At 40.7% G+C, this 17,339-nt stretch overlaps 1 protein-coding gene across 1 annotated transcript; it reads left to right on the forward strand.

Annotated features, from left to right (window-relative positions):
• Positions 1 to 5,568: 5,568 nt before the first annotated feature.
• Positions 5,569 to 12,109, forward strand: CHRNA9 (cholinergic receptor nicotinic alpha 9 subunit). The gene is made up of 5 exons (XM_005149115.3): positions 5,569 to 5,693; positions 6,835 to 6,980; positions 7,737 to 7,891; positions 8,545 to 9,077; positions 10,728 to 12,109. The coding sequence occupies exons 1-5, from the start codon at positions 5,624 to 5,626 to the stop codon at positions 11,270 to 11,272; spliced, it is 1,449 nt and encodes a 482-aa protein (XP_005149172.1). The 5' UTR covers positions 5,569 to 5,623; the 3' UTR covers positions 11,273 to 12,109.
• The last annotated feature ends 5,230 nt before the right edge of the window (positions 12,110 to 17,339 follow it).

The following is a 17,339-nucleotide window of genomic DNA, read 5'->3' on the forward strand; positions in this document are numbered from 1 at the left end:
TGGCAAATCCTCTGTGGGCAAAATAAGGTTTTCTTCAGCCCAGCTAACCAAAGAAAATGATGTTCTTCAGTGGTGACTCCCTGTATTAAGACTTGAATGTTTTTCCTTGGAAGTACTAAGCCTTCATTTCAGTGTATTTGTTGTGCGTAGAAAAGAAGGAACCAATATCTTGGTGTTGAGCAACTGATGATGCAGATGAAAGCTTATGGTATGAATACTGCCTCCCTTAACTGATCTGCAGCCACTGTGCTCAGAGATGCTTAAAACAAGGGGTGCTGTCTTTGCTGACATGGTGGTGGTGCTTTGTCTCCAAGAACTAAATAATTCTGTTGTACCAGGACAAGCATAGTTGCAGAGTGAACAAAACTGCAGGTTTACTATCATATTTTGCTCAAGTGTTGTTTTTTTTTTTTCTGCTCAGTCCATAGCACAATGTAGCTGTGCTCTTGCTAGGACATTCTAAAGACTCAGTACCCAGGTAGCTAAAACCATGATTTATGGAAAGTTCTTTTCCTTCAAAGAGATGAGTAACTGCTGCCTGCCTTATCCTACAGGGAGGCTTGTTCAGGCATAAATGCATTGTGTAATTTGTGTCCTCCCCCATGTAGTTGCTCTGATATTTTTGAAGTGGGAAGCTCTGCAGTATTTGTGAACTTGGGAAACTAGTTTATTTGGTTTAGGAAAAAAAAACCCCTTACTCTTGAAGTGTTTTGCCAAGGTGGGTATTTTGCTCTGCGTAAGCAGTATTCTTGTTTTCTTCCTCCAAATTCTAGGAGCATGGAGAAATCACCTGTGTAGATTGTGATGGAGCAGGAACAATTGGATAATGCCAGGTTTTGCAATATAAATGTTTGCTTTGTGTTTTTTTTTTTAAGAGATTTGTATTACAAGAACGATTGTATATGACACTGTATAACGTAGCATGTCTGAATACTGTTTCAGCATTCATCTTGCAATTGGAGTTCTGTGAATTCCTTAAAACACTGTTAGAGTTTAGGTTGAGACATTATGGTCTGCATTTTTCTATTTTAGTCTTCATCATCTTTTGGCATCCTGCCTTTTCAGCCAGCTGCACTGTGTTAGTGCACAGCATTAGTCCTGGCTCTTTGTAGAGGGCTCCTAAGCTCTGGGGAACTCTGACAAGAACACGGAAGTTCATCTGTACCATATTCTGTGTTGCAAGGTAGATGTGAGCTTATCAGGAAAGCATACATCCTCAGAGGATGCTAGACCCTCTTTGTGCTCATGATTGAGTTTTCGTAATGTTTTAAAGGGATATTCCCACCCCACTTTGAATTTTGGAGGAGTCAAATCTGAGGTTTGAGTTAATATCTACACTGTCTATACTGGTCAGCTTGCAAGCATTCTAGTGAAAAAGCTGAACATGCTGACTTTTATCAATTTAATAATACAGGGTTACTAAGGGCAAAAGGTTGTTCTACTGGGAAGGTGCTGGGAGGTGGTCAGCAGAACTGCCTGCATGAGTGGACCCAAATAAAATTTATATTCAGAAAAACTCAGAAAATGTCACAGAAAATGTCACAGTATTTCCCATCTCTGGAAAACGTGGCTAGCATTCTACATGGTCTCATTACCTGACATTGTGACTACTTCCTAATGTGCTTCCTGTCTTCTGTACAAGAGGGTGGAAGAAAATATGAATGAGTATGCTGGCTTCAGGTGGTAGGGGATTTTTAAAGAGAAGGAAAGAGGAGGCAGTAGGTGGGCGAGAAGAAGTGAGGTGGAGAGAAACATGCTGCATCTAAATGAAGTGCTGTATTCTTCTCCAGAGCAGGCGCATTGAGGCTATTCTACTGGCAAGAAGGGTGGTTGTTACCGTGCTGTTAAGACTTCAGTTGGTCTAAGGAGAGAAGTCTGACTCTGAAGAGTTAGTGTGCTGCTTGACCCCATCACAAGATAATATTCTGTAGCAAATGCTGCGAAGAATGTGAATATACTTGCTTCTTGGGAAAAAAATTGGCAAGAAGGCAAGTAGAAGCAGACTGTGAGACACTTCTTACAAACTGTGCTTAGAAACCAATCTGTTCTTCTTTATTGTTCTCTGATGAAGGGATGGATTATAAATGGTACAGACAGCCTTGAGGTCTGCGATAATACAGTGTCTAGCTTTTCCACTTGGAGGCTTAAAACCTGAATGCTTTTTATGTGAAAAAGAGTAGGAATCCACTAAAAAAATTCTCAGAGTACGTCAAAACCTCAGCCATAGGAGCAAATGATTATTCCAAGCAGAAAGAGAGATTTATTTGAAAGAATAAAATTTTAAATGTATTTCTTTCTTGCTTTGCTTATAATTTGGCTAAGATAAATGTCTGAAGTTGGAAGTATTAATAGAGAAGAGATCCCTTCCCTCTCATCTCCTCTTCAGTCTGCCCTTCAAGTACATGTGAATTTGAACTTCCCTTACATGGCAGTACACTGAGTGGATTTTTTGATATCAGATTTTTTGATATCGATAACAGCACATGTGCTTGTCTAGAACAACAAAAAGTTACATGTGTCATGTGAGTGTCATGCAAGCTCAGTGCACTTTTATCCTGCTGAATGTAAGCATGGAGACAACGTTCTGCTCCATTAATAGCCCATATGCATTCTCACAAATTCAAACAAATGTTAGAGCGAAATATATGGAATCAGGATTGGATATTGTACCATGGGCCTTAACTGCTCTCCGCATAAGAAGTGTTCTGTGCTCTATATATGGTTTTGTATCATAGAGTTGTTGACAATGACTTATATTTGCCCGCCCTGAAACCCTTTCATGACTGATCTCATGCATGGTAAGCAGGCAGAGGAGCTGGATTCAGCCACTTGGTGATTTTGTTCCTTCTGCTTATCAGCTTTTCTTTGAAAGAACATCTTGTCTTCACTTGTTTTATATCAAGTGTAAGGCAAAAAAATCAGCGAAATTAATCGAAGTAGATCAAAATGCAATGTGATTTTTTTGTGCGATAAACAAAATCGTCTTGAATGGCTGGGTACATCAGTAGGCTGGCTAATAGGGCCATCTGCTGGCAGATGTACTCTGACAAGACAGCTGAATTTTGAAGGGAACGAGCCTGGGATTGGTTAATGGCTTGATTCTATCTTCCAAACACCCGTGACTCTTCTTAAGTTATCTTTGTAAGAGGCTTCGTACTTCGTATTAATTTCTGGCTTCATAGCAGAACTTATTACTGTAAAAAGAGAACTGCTTAACTATAAATTTAAGCTCCATCCAAATGTTAAATGGGATGTTTGATCTGCGAGTAGTATTGTCATAGGTTATGCCATAATTTAAAGCTATTCTGAGGACATATAGCTCTGTAGATGAATCTTTGAGGTCAGTGAACAACGATTAATGCTAATATTCTCTCTTCACACAAAATGTCTGCGTTAGGGACATTTTGATTACAATTGCAGATCAGATTTCTTGTGAACAAAGGAAGAAGCCAAATGGTCTGGTGTGCTAGGGTCATCACATTTCTTGCCTTTAACACTGAAAAGCCTTTTGAACACGTTTTAGCTTTATTTTCACAAGCACTGTGTAATCAATGCAGCATTTTAAATGACAAATGTGTTCTTGCATATGTGCACTCATGTTTGCCTGTCTGTATGTCCAATATTTGGTGACTAGCAATATGATAGATCATAACTGAGGCTATGATCTCTCTCTCTCTGCAAGTTTATAGTGAATAACATGGAATATATGTGTGTATAAGATTGAAGTTTGAGTAAGCAACACATATAAGCATGCTTCTTGTTTTTGTCTTTTGAGAACCTGCAGTTTCCTTTCAAGAAGATTTCATTACAGGGAAGGTGCAAGGGTTTTTAATTTACATAAGGTAATACATATTAATGTGCATCAGTTTACACTGCTTGGCAATGCTGGTGTAACAGATCACAAGGCTGTCTCTCTAGCAAGGTTAGTCTTGTTTCCAGTACTGTTTATAGCAGGACACTTAAAGCAGTATCCCTGGTCACTCTGGTGACTACAGCAAAGCAGTAGCTACTTGCTGACATAATGGCAAGGAACTGCAGGCTAAAGGCATCCTCTGAGAATGCACTGATCTGACTATCCAAAAATCTTTCATCTTCCATCTCTGATTTTTGTTGTCTCTAACACCACATACATTCCGTCCAGAGGAAAAAGATGTTATCACATACAGACTATGGGCTGCTCTGACCTTTTTGACTTCTAAACCATTCCTTTTTTACTTACTTTGACAATTCAGCAAATGAAGTGGCAGAGATTAATTTCATTACAGGTGCTTTGACTGAAATTCTTTACTGTTTACCAATTAAACCTGGCTGTAAGTGTCATTGATTCATAGACACCCTGAAAGCACAACCATTAGCCAGTGAATGCCAGGAGTGTTACTGTATAGAAATTGTGTACAGACAGGTCAGATTCCTTCTAGCCAAAAGACTACACAAGAGTAAAGCAATATTTTTTATATTTTGTGTGGATCAGAGCTATTCTGGACCAATTCCTTTTTGCTGGTAGCTCATTCTATGTTCTCACCTTTCTATTTTAGTGACTGTTTAATTATGCGTTCTAAAAGAATGGCAAAATACATTTCAGTATATCAGGAAGGATGTTTTGGACTACGGAAAGGAAGAAATAATCTTCCCTTGTCTCTGAGAAATTTGTAAGAAGATTCCTGCAGTATTGGAAACTAACTTGGCCACATGAGTAATATAGGCAGAGCTAATGAAGGTCTGATGATTGGGGTAGATGGGAGGCCAGTGTGCTTTGTTTCATGTTTATATCTCTCTCCTGTAAATCTTTTGGCTAAATGCAGGAGCTCCTCAGTAAGTCTGTAATTCTTAGTAAAGTTTTGTCAAGTTCACCTGGGAAAAATTGTACTGTATTGGGAAATGGCATTTTATCTGTGGAGTGCAATCATGCTTCTGATTTACTGTACTGAATTCTGGTCTGAGTTGCCTACCCCTGTGGAATTTCTTGTTTGCACAGTGATACAGGGCTACTGCAAATGCTGCCTGCATTGTTTGACTTTGGTGTAGCTGCTGTCTCTTCCATGTGATGAAACCCTGTTTTGCCAGCATGGCAGTATGTAGGCTGTGGTTTTTTTTGATCGTGTGACATATTGGATGTGTGATGTACACTGCGACTGTACCAATTAAAACACTAAGGCAGGTAACTTTTTTTTGTGAGGGTCCACAAATTTTGCACAACTGGTTCTGAGCAGGCCATTGCTCAACACATGGTCAGGAAAATGTGGCCCAACAAAGAACTGTAACAGGGTTCTTCATAAAGTGGACAAAACCACTACATCTGTACTAAAAATTGCAATGGAATACGATTTTCCTGCTGATATCCAATCAATTTGTCATCGTTTTCAGCATTAGCTTGAGAACAGGCAGCTCTCAGCTCAGGTTACAGAGAGGGAGGGCTCATCTGAGCCTCGGGCAGTGGCAGAGACAAAGACCATTATCCATCCCTGTAGGACTCTTGACAGCTGCAGAGGGAGGACTGAACTGCTTCTAGCAGCTCATCAGTGCCTCAGCATCTCTGTGTTGTGGAATTTGATTTTTTTTGTTAGTTTTGGATGGTGATAAACATTTTTGTCCTTGGGAGAACGGTTTTATTTATTAACCAAAAATGAAGAGAAATAGCCTGTCCTCCTTTAATGTGTTTCTGTGGTTGCTGTTCACAACAGTGATACTTCAAGGTGAGAATACTGCTTGATAGCTAAGTGTTGCATTGAGGTTTATTTAACTCGGGAGATGGTGTCTTGATGTGTCTTGCGTGGTTGAGCTCCAGAAGGCTTTCAGCTGTTTTGTTTTACTTTGTCTCACTGATGATACAGACAAAATGAATGACCGTGTACAGCCAGAACTTAAATGCTTTTTGGGAAGCTTTTATTTTTCAGGATTTCTTCTTAGTCAGGAAGGTTTGCCTTGAACTCTGATTAGTCCAGGAAGTCACTGTGAGTTACCAGAGTTATGTACTTTAAAGCACTTGCTTACTGTGTAGTGTCAGCCGGCGTTTGTGCAAGTCTTGAGTGTTACTGTCCTCACCTTTTGCTTGCAGAAATGCGTGAATCTGTCTAAAGGTAATACAGAGACTGCCCAGAGAAACTGTGATGTACAAAACTGTGGAACAGCACAAGTGGTGTTTAAAACCGGAAGTTTCAGTGAAATTTTCTTAGTGATCAAGTCTGGCTAGCAAGAAGCATCTCCAAATAAATGGTTTAGAAGAGATGTTAGTGCAAGGATGTGTTTATACATTGTGCAATTGCCAATATGTGAAGAAAAGCAGCTCGGTGTTTTTCCAGGTAGCTAATGAGTACATAAATATTTCTGAAAGTAGCATGGATCTACTAGTGCTGTATTTAGGGAGATATTGCAAGTCATTAGCCTGGGAGTAGGTTTGACATCAGACTTTGATTCTAATTTTAGCTTGGCAGATGTGTGACTTAGGAAAATAATCTATATAATCGGTATATATATATATAATCTGTATAATCTGTAAAAATATGTCTATGAAAGACACCAGTAAAATAAAGGTAATGATATTTACCTTCAAAAAGGCAGGAATCTCTGTATGCAGCTTTTTTTTTGAGTGTGGAAAGCTGAAGTTAGCTATTAATTCACTACAGCTAAATGCTGTCATCAGGTATTTGAATAGCTTCATCAGATATACTTCTGTTTCTGAACTAAATGATATTCATACAGTATATGAATGACGAATATAGGAAATACCACTTTCCTGCTTTAAGGTAGAGAATACCACTTAAAGCTGTAGGATGAAGGTGTCTTGTCATACTACCCAGTACTTAATCTGATGTACTGAACAAATCTCTTATCTAGCTGTAGAATCAGCCAAAGGAAAATACGCTCACATGCTGTTTAATGAACTCTTTGAAGACTACTCAAATGCTCTAAGACCAGTGGAAGACACAGATAAAGTACTGAATGTCACTCTTCAGATCACATTATCCCAAATTAAAGACATGGTGAGTAACAGGATTTCTAAAGATGTGCAAGAAACATACTAGCTGTAAAGCTTTTGCTTGGAGTAGGAAAAGCAACTTGTATTTTGTTGTGACAACTTCAGTAATGCTTCCTCAGGAGGGTCCAGTTCTCCCAGTACTTTGTAGATTCCTATCTGACTTCCATTGTAAGTCTGCAAACTTCAAGGTGCTGAATTGTTAAGATTTCTTTGTAGTTAGATGTTGGTGTCACACCCTCCAAGCAACTTTTGCTGAGCTTTAAATAAAAAGAGCAAATGCTTTTTCTAAGTTGCAGTTAATTCCTGCATGAATGCCCTATTTTAGCCTTCAGTAACTTTTCTATAAATTTGAATGAGCCAGATATACTTTTAAGGCAAAAGAAAGTGTGTCTGAAAGGAGAATGGAAAAACACTCTTGTGAGTTCTGAATTACAACTTCAAGGCCTCACCGAGCTTTAAGAACCTGTTAGGCTGAATCTGTCACCTGCTTGGTATCTTAAAAGGAAATTCTTAGGATACTGGGAGCTTTAGACAACTGTGATTAAAGCTAGGGAGGATGCAGGGGGAAGAAGGTTGGGCAAAAGAAAGTCAAGTGAGCTCAGTATAGTGTATGGGCATATGGCTGGGAAGTACTCTTGTGGCATGTCAGTGTTCTGGCCTGTTCTGAACACTACTTTAAAGCTATAGAACAAATGCTGTCTGCTTCTAAGATGTGATTTTTGTCACCTTCAGCTAGATATACTTTTACATTTTTATGCAGGATGAAAGGAACCAAATTTTGTCGGCTTACCTATGGATTCGACAAAGCTGGTATGATGCATACCTCAAATGGGACAGAGATAAATATGATGGGCTGGATTCTATCAGGATACCAAGCAATTTGGTTTGGAGACCAGATATTGTCCTATATAACAAGTGAGTGTGGCTGGAGAAAATCAGCTAAATATGTCCGAGGGAGGGAGCAGGTTGAGGGAGGAATTGGCCCACAAAGTCTGAACTTCTGTAACTGTATCTGACCTTCACAAGGGGTGTGTGTGTTGTCTTAATGTTTGTTTCTGATCATTTAAAGATTTTGCAATAATACCACAGGCAAGGTTTGGTAGTTGATTATGGTATACAGCAAAAATGTTCTCTATTTCTCTGCACTGGGAATTGAATACCCTGGCAGCCTGAAGTTCGTTCTGCTGAGCCTGCTGAAGAGCCCTGGAAGGTTGTCCACAAAAAGGTGTACATGAAGGCTTCACTCCTTGTCTGCTCTCCCATGCCAGTAGTGACCACTTTTTTCATCTTTGGATGGATTCTCATCCTACTGTAACCAGTTTGAGATCAAGTTTGAAGGCACTGTGGCCAACAAAGAGAACAAAATTTAGCAGCACTGATGTTTGGCATTAACAGGCATTAGTACCTGTTAAAAATAGTTAATAACAAGTTCAGTAGAAATAGAAATATGGTTTCAGAAGCATGCTTTTAATGGTGTGAAGTGAGGGTCTTCTGCTCTGCCCCTCTTCCCTAGCCCACACCTGAAGTTGTTGCCTGTCAATTCTGACTGTCATTTTTCTGTTTTTTAGAGCTGATGATGACTTTTCAGAGCCTGTGAACACTAACGTTGTGTTGAGATATGATGGAAAAATCACTTGGGATGCACCTGCTATCACAAAGAGCTCATGTGTAGTGGATGTATCTTATTTTCCTTTTGATAGCCAACAGTGCAACCTTACATTTGGGTCCTGGACCTATAATGGTAATCAGGTAGACATCATCAATTCTCTTGATAGTGGTGACCTCTCTGACTTCATAGAAGATGTGGAGTGGGAGATTCATGGTATGCCAGCAGTTAAGAATGTCATCACTTATGGCTGCTGCTCTGAGCCTTACCCAGATGTAACCTTCACACTGATTTTGAAAAGGAAGTCTTCTTTCTACATATTTAATTTGTTGCTTCCTTGCATTTTGATCTCTTTCCTGGCTCCACTGGGATTCTATCTCCCTGCAGACTCTGGGGAAAAAGTGTCTCTGGGTGTTACAGTTCTTCTTGCTCTGACTGTCTTCCAGCTGATGGTTGCAGAGATCATGCCTCCCTCTGAAAATGTGCCTTTGATAGGTGAGCTTTATACACTTTGTCTTTTAATATGCCTTATTAGTAGTAGGGCTGTATGTGTAATTTGTGGCTTTTGGGAAGATAAAGATGCTACACTCTTAAAACATAGTGAAATACTTACAATGCATGTGAAATTTGTACAAATATGCTGCAGCTCTTTAAGTTTTTGTGTTCATTTTAAATTACATATAATCTATTTTATATTAAATGTAGTTAGACATTTAGGGTTATTTTATTAGGTCTTGTAGTAAAGCTAATGGTAGAAACAGTTTTAGAACCAATGTATGAAGTGTAAGCAAGAAATAAGTACAAGGTCACACTGCTTCAAGACATGTTTCTGTCTGATCCAGATGGTTGGATGGCCTGGCTGGGATGCTCAGAGTTCGCTTAATATCTGTCAGTCATTACATTGAGTTGTAATTTCTGCAATCCATTATGCCGGATTTTAACTTTTGTCTGAGAATTCAGAAGAGCTGGTGTGCTGAACACCACCCTTTCAGTACACTGTCTGTTTACCTTCTGCCAGGACTTTCCTCTTGCCCTGGGCTAATCTGCTCCCTCAGAAGTGAGGCTGTCTGCCTCAGAACACAGTTGCCTCCACACTGGCATCCAGCTTCATTAACAGAATTCAGATCTATTACTTTTATTTTCATTATTAATGTGTATACAGAAAACTGCATGGCTTAACTGAGACAAAACACTGGTCAACGAATAGGCCTGAATGCATTTCCCACACCAGCAATAACTATTCCTGCCTAGAATAGCTGGACGTAGCTTTAGTCTGCTTTCTCCATTACCTTACTCTCACTCAACATCCTTTCCAACCCCTTTTAAAACTGGGATCACATCATGCTTGTCTATGGCCACCTTTTGCTTTTCCTGCAGAGGCTGCAAAACAGTGGAGCAGGGCTGGGAGCTTCCTCTTTGCACAGAACAGAAGCCACAGTAGGTTATCTGGAGATCTGTGTACTGCAGTTGTGAAAAGCAGTGCCTGAGTGGCACAATTTGTACTCGCTGTGTTTATTATCTATTCCTGGACAGAGCGAACCTTGCTTTTATTTGGATTAGCCATGCTAAAATTAGTACATACAGCTAGCAAATCTCACCAGGCAATGAAGCCACCTTTTAGCTCTGTGCCTGGCCTCTCAGCTGTCACTGTGCTAGTTATGGATACCAACAAGGTCTGGATATTCACTGGCCTGTGTGAGTGTGAAGGCATCCATCCGCTTGTATGGGGTGTGCCAGTAGCTCCAACAATGCATTATCACTTTTGTTAATAGTGGGAAGTGGGATTTCTAATGTGCCACTTGAAGCCGTTGACAGTGGGATTTTGCAGACACCAGGAAAAGAGGAGGGCTCCTGATAAACATTAAGCTGCTTTCTAAATGGGTGTATCTTGAGAAAACAGAGGGTTTGACTTACAAATATTTACCATGCTAAAAACTTACTCATCTCAGAGTATAAGGTTTTGCTTTAATGACTTTAATCTTTGTTTTAAAATGGTAAATTAAGTGTGATCTATGTAGAGAGAATCAAGTTGATTAAAATTATTTTCACTTGCATTTGTTTAGCCCTGTGTTATCATATTGTTATTTCTGCATTTTTTTTTTTATTTTTAGGGTAGCATCTCTAATATGACTATTTGTGTTCCAGGAAAGTATTACATAGCAACTATGACCATGATAACAGCTTCCACTGCGCTGACAATCATTATAATGAATCTCCATCACTGTGGTTCAGAAGCAAAGCCTGTTCCACAATGGGCCAGGGTGGTTATTTTGGACTACATGTCAAAAATCTTTTTTGTTTATGATGTGGGTGAAAATTGCACAAGTCCAAGAAGAGAGAAAGAAGAAGAACAGAAGTTAGAGGGGGATGAAGGGTATCAGAGAGGGCACACAGACGTAAGGAGTCACCTTCCCAGCGATATCAAGGAGAAGCCCAATGGAAATTTCAATAAAAGCTATGGCACTCATGGTGACATTAATGTTAGGGAGACTGTTGATTGCTGTTCCTGTTACAAAATGCTGATTAAAAATATTGAGTATATTGCTAATTGTATTCGAGACCATAAAGCAAACCGGGCCAAAGGAATTGAGTGGAAAAAAGTTGCAAAAGTGATGGACAGGTTTTTCATGTGGATTTTCTTTATCATGGTGTTTTTTATGAGTGTGCTGATCATTGGAAAAGCAGCTTAACCAAAGATGAATGCATTCCTTTTGTAAATCTGAATATACTGGGTTGGCTTGTTTTGGTGAAGCTCTGGGACAGTGCTGCTTTGAGATCTTTTTCTTGCATTCTGTAACAATAAACAAACTGATTTTGTAGGCTGTGATGGTGTGCTGAGACATTGCTCGGTGAGGGCTTTGTTAATGACTGTCTTTGCCTTTTAGTGGAGGAGTGCAACCCTGATGAGGCTGCTGGGCAAGGCTCTGCATTCCATCTTGACTGGTGTCAGCCATGACTTCAAGCTGAATGGGGTGGAGCATTGCAGTGATGGAAGCAGACAGCTTTGCGGGGAGCACTGTATTCACAGGTCTGCAGCTCTGCAGCTTGTATCTTGACCAGCCCTTCCCCCACTGAAGTGAATTTAAAGCATGGTGGCAGTTCTTGAAAATCATGTCCCATCGTACTGCCTTTTTCCTTTTTACCTTGTCTTCCTAATGTGTTTTTGTTATGGCTCTCTAATCACTGTCCTATCATTTCATAGGCTCAACATGTCTATCCACTGTGTCTTTCACTTCTAATACCACTGAGCTTACTGAATATGAAAGTTAAATTGATTTTCATCTTTGTCACCTCCTGCTGGTGAATATTACCCTATTGTCACTAGGGCTCCTGTAAGCCAGATTCCAAGGATAACTTGCTTACCAAGTCAGGGGGCCCCTCTTGAGCCTAATAACAGAAGGGACTTCTGTCCTTCCTGAATGTCTCATTCCCTATGGGATTTGTCAAGATAGGCCTTTAAATGCTACTTGAGACTGCTTAAATATGAGTTGGTGACATTTGTCTCTGCTAATTTTGTTGACCTTCATCAATATTCACCCCCTGTGTCCCTTGTCCACTCTTACGTCCTCTTTAATATTTAAATCTTTAAATTTTAAATCTTTAAATTTTAAAGTGCTTACAGGAATTAAACAGTGCTGTGTATTGCTTAGCACAAAAGCATGATCTTACAGTCTCATTAAAGTGGTAATCAACACTACTTGCTCAACACCTCAATATTTACGTGAATGTGTTTGCTGACAACACCAAAACCCCATCTCCTGTGTCTTTTTTCCTGTTAACCCCCTCAGACTGGAACTCTGGAAGATGAATCAGCTAGTAAAGTGAAAAGCTAGTACCCTAGGTGTGCCCATGGCAGATAAATTGCTTTTACAAAACACCCTGAACTTTGAAGCCATGATATTCTAGATGCAGTGGGAGAGGCAGAATGCCACTGTAATGGATCTCAGTCAAAAGTTCATGTGATAAAACTCACTTTCATAATTGTTGCAATTAATAGAAGCATGCCTGTGAAGGTGTAACTTAGAAGTAAGGAGTCAAAATGGCAAAGTGGTGTAGTTATGCCCAAATTAATTGGAAATAAGGTGTTTCTAATTATTACTTAAATGATGCATTGAATTGTTAATACCAGGTTTTCTTTCGTGTGGAATAATTAATGCTGTAAACTTATCTGGATTCTCATACATAATGCAAGCCTTAAAGTTCAGGTTTTAATGTAAAGCTGAACTGAGTGGCTAGCCAAGAATAAACTCAACATGTGGAAAGTCTCATGTCTTCCCTGAATATTATCAGCTCCTAGTCAACTAGGGTAACTCTGAATTAAATAACTCCTTTAGAAAACAAGCTGCTCACTTTCACTGTGCAGAAGAATGGTTGCACCCATTTGTCATGGAGTTCAGGGTCTGGCATTTATACTGCCTGTTTGGGGAAACCGATTTATTCTTTGCTGTAGAAGAAAATACGGTTCCAAAAGTTAAGGAAGCAAAGTATTCAGAAAGGGAGTAAAATATTCAGCACATGAGCCTTCAGCATGGAGAACTGATGACCAAAGGCTTGTCTTTATGAGTGGCATAAAGTAGAGTTACTGTTCACTGCCTCTTCCAGTATAGGATCTAGGTACATTAAAGGTACAGTGTGAATCAGTGGTGGAGTCTATGAATGTTCAAAGGCTGAGGAACTCCTTGCACTGGGATTTGTGAATGATGAAAGGTTATATGGATTTAAATAGCTGGGAGGTAAACATGAAAGGCAAATCTATCAGCATACTACTAACTAGTCATGAAGTGTTGAAAGGTGGAGCAATATGTCAGGGATCCGTGACTCTGTATTCTTCAGTGTTCTTCATCACACTAGTGGCAACCATTGGAGACAGCTTCCAGGTTTAGGCAGGCCTTTAGTTTGACTCAGAATATCTTTTTTTAGCAGTTCAGATTGTTCCCATGCCATTCTGTTTGAAACAAACTGCTGCAACTGCAGGCTTCCCATATGTAAGATTGCAATCATAGGTGGATCATGGGCATTGTCATGCTGGTGCTCTTCAGCATGATGCATGCTTTGATGGTGTTGAAATTATACTTTGCACTTCCTTAGCATGTTTTATGTAAAGATGTGACTAGTTCTAAAGAATTTTCTTCCTTACAAAAATGTAATTACAATAGAGGATGTGAGCAGCAGGTGATGAGAGACAGTAGAAGCTGGTACCTGAGCTGTTATTGTGAACCCTTGTGCTAGGATCCTCAGAATCACACCTTTGGACTTGATAGTTTTCCAGGGTAAAAACATGTGGTGCTGCATGGTAATGCTTCTGGTGACAAAGTTGACCCAAGGTCCATCCTCCTTCAGCCATACAACAGGTACCTAATTTAAAGCTAGCTCAGGAGTTTCTAACTAAACTGTAGGGGCTGTAGTTTAAGTGTTCCTCCAAGGTCTTATTTTTTAGTTTGTATGTCTCTGTATATGGAGCAGTAAGAAAAACCTGCTCTAAGTCAGCCAAGCGTGTTACCAGTCAGAGCTATACACGACAGCTCTGGTGCTGAGTGGAGACAGGAATGTTTAATTCTGTCTGTCCTGGTCTCTTCCTCTTTCCTTTGGGTGTCTCATGCTTAGATCCAGTAATCTTTGGTGAAGATTAAATCAAGAGATGATGAATAACTATGCTTATAGTAACAGAAAATTGTCTAAATAACTCTGCAGGCTTAACATGAAGGCAATGGGGTGACTTTAGATTTACTGAGGAAGACAATGATGCTATAAAAATACTGTTTGAGATCTGCGTGCTGCAGAGGCCTGTGAAGAATGACCTGGCAGATTTATTTATTTTTGGTGTTGTACCGCCTCTCTCCTCTTGTATCGAGTCATTGCAATGTTTAAAATTAGGAGAAATAATGAATTACCTCCTGTGGTGCCTTCACTGTGCTCTCTCCCATGAGCAGAATTACAGAACTGAAGTGTGATGGGATGTTGGGGTGTTGAGTTTCCAGTGGTGCAGAAAGGTAGGAGATGTCCTTAGCTACCCCAGGAAATCTGTTTCTGGTTTTGGAAATTGCAGCATGAAGATTCCAGCTAAACCTGAAAGGATCATCCTGGACAGTAAATAATGTCTTCAAATAGAGAAGTGGGTTTCACAACGTTTCAGAAGTTCAGATGATAATCTATCTGCATGGTTTATCCTCTGGTTAACAAAACTTTGTTCTCTGACTCTGCTAGAAGTACAGCAAGTGCCTGAGAGTTGTTTCTCAAGCAGCTCAGGAGTGTGGCAAGAATTCCTGATTGTGTGTCTGTGTCCCCACTTGAGAAGCAGAAGACCTGTAATGCAATCGTTTAGGAGATGGGAAAAGGAGGGTGAGAGGGGATTCCTTTAATTCTGTTTATAAAACTGGGAAGAATCCATTTTGTCTTACAAACTTTTGTTGCTTGTTGAAGAAAATATGTTGATTCTTCTTAAAATCTTTTTCATCAGTGTCAGGGTAAAGTTCCAAAGGTGGCCTATGAAGTTTGTATGCAACAACCTCCTTCGTACTTGCAGGCAGAGTTACCTAGAACTAAATTAAATGAAGAGAGCAAGATAAACGTCTTTTCTCACTGTTTCTGAAGTCCACTAATAAGGAGAAATCTGTGTTAGATACAAGTCCAGCTGAGTGGAAGACACAGGAAGGGAGCAGAGGAGTTTTATCAAGCTTGTGCTGTGCAAATTAGAGCTTTATATTCTCCAGACACCTTTTAAGACCTCCATTCTGCAAGGGGGCAGTGAACAATACTGTTTTTACATTGCTGGCCATAAGGAATAACTGAAATTGCAAGTACCCAGCTCAGGTTTGGTCTTGTCTCTCTAAACATTTTTGTGCGTTCGATTGCTACTCTGTAGGCCACCAACTACTGAAGGTCTGCAAAGCCACCAGAATACACTGCAATTGTTCTATCAATCTGTACTGGTTTAACCCACCCTTCCATGTCCAATTCAGCCACTTAGGGTGGACAACAAGGGCAGTGAATTTATCAAAGTGTTTACTGTGCTAGTACTCCTTTGAGTCTTGCAAGTTGTGTTAGCTCCTGGAAGGTGTCAGGAGCACAAGGTGCTCCCAGGTCTCTTTACCACAAAGGTTAGTCTCTCAGGTGCTGCAGCCTGCCTTCTTGTTACCTGTCATGCCTATTCTTGGGTTATGTGGGGTCCTGAGTTGCTTTGGCTGGCTGTGACACTGCTGCACCTCCAAGTGTTGTTCTAGCCATTGTGTTTGAGAAGGCAAGTCAGGGATACCTTCACAATGGGATGAAATAAAATATAGTAACTGAGGGAGGATGTCAGTTGATGGGGAGTTTAGTAGGGTGGAGAATGTGGTCTAATTCAGATGCAGTTTTTGCACAGAACTCTTATGTTTCCTCTGGGCTACTTTATAGCTTGAGGCTCCTTCTGGCATCCATGCATATTCAACTCATTTTCTGTCCAGCTCACCTGATTTCTCACGAAGTTGATAAATGTGCTTCCTCCACAGGAGGACTGGCATGGTTCAGAGGCATTTCAATGTATCCTGTGTCCTGCAGCTTGTGCCCACTTTTGTTTAGTGTGTCAGTGTTCTAGGTGACTGCTGATATGTGTGGTGAATGCGTTGCTTTTATCTAGTGTTTTTAGCAAACTGGAAACAGAATGATTATCATAAGACTATCTCCCATCCTCATAGCTTAAGGATGGGAGTTATTCATAAAAGCTTGATACTGAGATCACAAACCCAAGGGTAATCTAGCTCCTCACCACCTTGCACTGCACCAGTAGTGTACTGCAAGTGAGCTTGGGGCTATGCTCAGATATGGGCAAAACTGAGTACCCTTCGGATAAGCTGCCTATGTTGTGCATTTGATTGCCACATTCACTGCCCTGCAGGGGTTTTTTGAGCCATAACAAAGAGGGTTTCTCAACACCACGGTTCAAAGTGGAGTGGGCTGGAAAAGTGCTTGTTTGGCACAGCATCCTTGAGCTGCATGACTTCTCAGGAGTGCTTCCAGCCAGCAAGTGCTGTGTCATTGGGAGCATTCCACTGGGACCCTCGATTCCTGAGGTATCAGCAGCAAACCAGCCTGGAGGTCCTGCCCCCAGGGGAAGAGAGGATGAGGAGTGGTGGTGAGAGCGAGTCCAGGGCCGCGGTGTTTCTGCTGTGAAAGTCAGCACCCTGCAAAGCTCCTGCTGCGGGGATGGTTCACCTGAATCCTGAGGCCTCTAGGGGTCATACAAGTGCTGTTCTGGTTGCTGGGGTGCTTCAGGGCCGTGCTTGTAAGCACATTTTAACGATCCAAACCCCAGAACGCTGCACTTAGAATCATAGAATCATAGAAAGGACCTTAAGATCATCTAGGTCCAGCCCCCCTGCCATGGGGACACCTCACACTAAACCATATCACCCAAGGCTTCATCCAACCTGGCCTTGAACACCACCAGGGATGGAGCATTCACACCTTCTGTGGGCAACCCATTCCAGTGCCTCACCACCCTAACAGTAAAGAATTTCTTCCTTATATTCAATCTAAACTTCCCTTGTTTAAGTTTTAATCTGTTACCCCTTGTCCTGTCCCTAGAGAAGAGTCCCTCACCACCATCCCTGTAGGCCCCCTTCAGATACTGGAAGGCTGCTATGAGGTCTCCACGCAGCCTTCTCTCCTCCAGGCTGAACAGCCCCAACTTTCTCAGACTATCCTCGTTTTTAACCCCCAATGTTCTGTTTTCTCCAAGATGCAACAAGTCATGTAGCCTTGGTGCCCTGTTAGCAGAGT

The sequence above is a fragment of the Melopsittacus undulatus genome, chromosome 7 (assembly GCF_012275295.1).
Source record: "Melopsittacus undulatus isolate bMelUnd1 chromosome 7, bMelUnd1.mat.Z, whole genome shotgun sequence".
Lineage (NCBI taxonomy): Eukaryota > Metazoa > Chordata > Aves > Psittaciformes > Psittaculidae > Melopsittacus > Melopsittacus undulatus.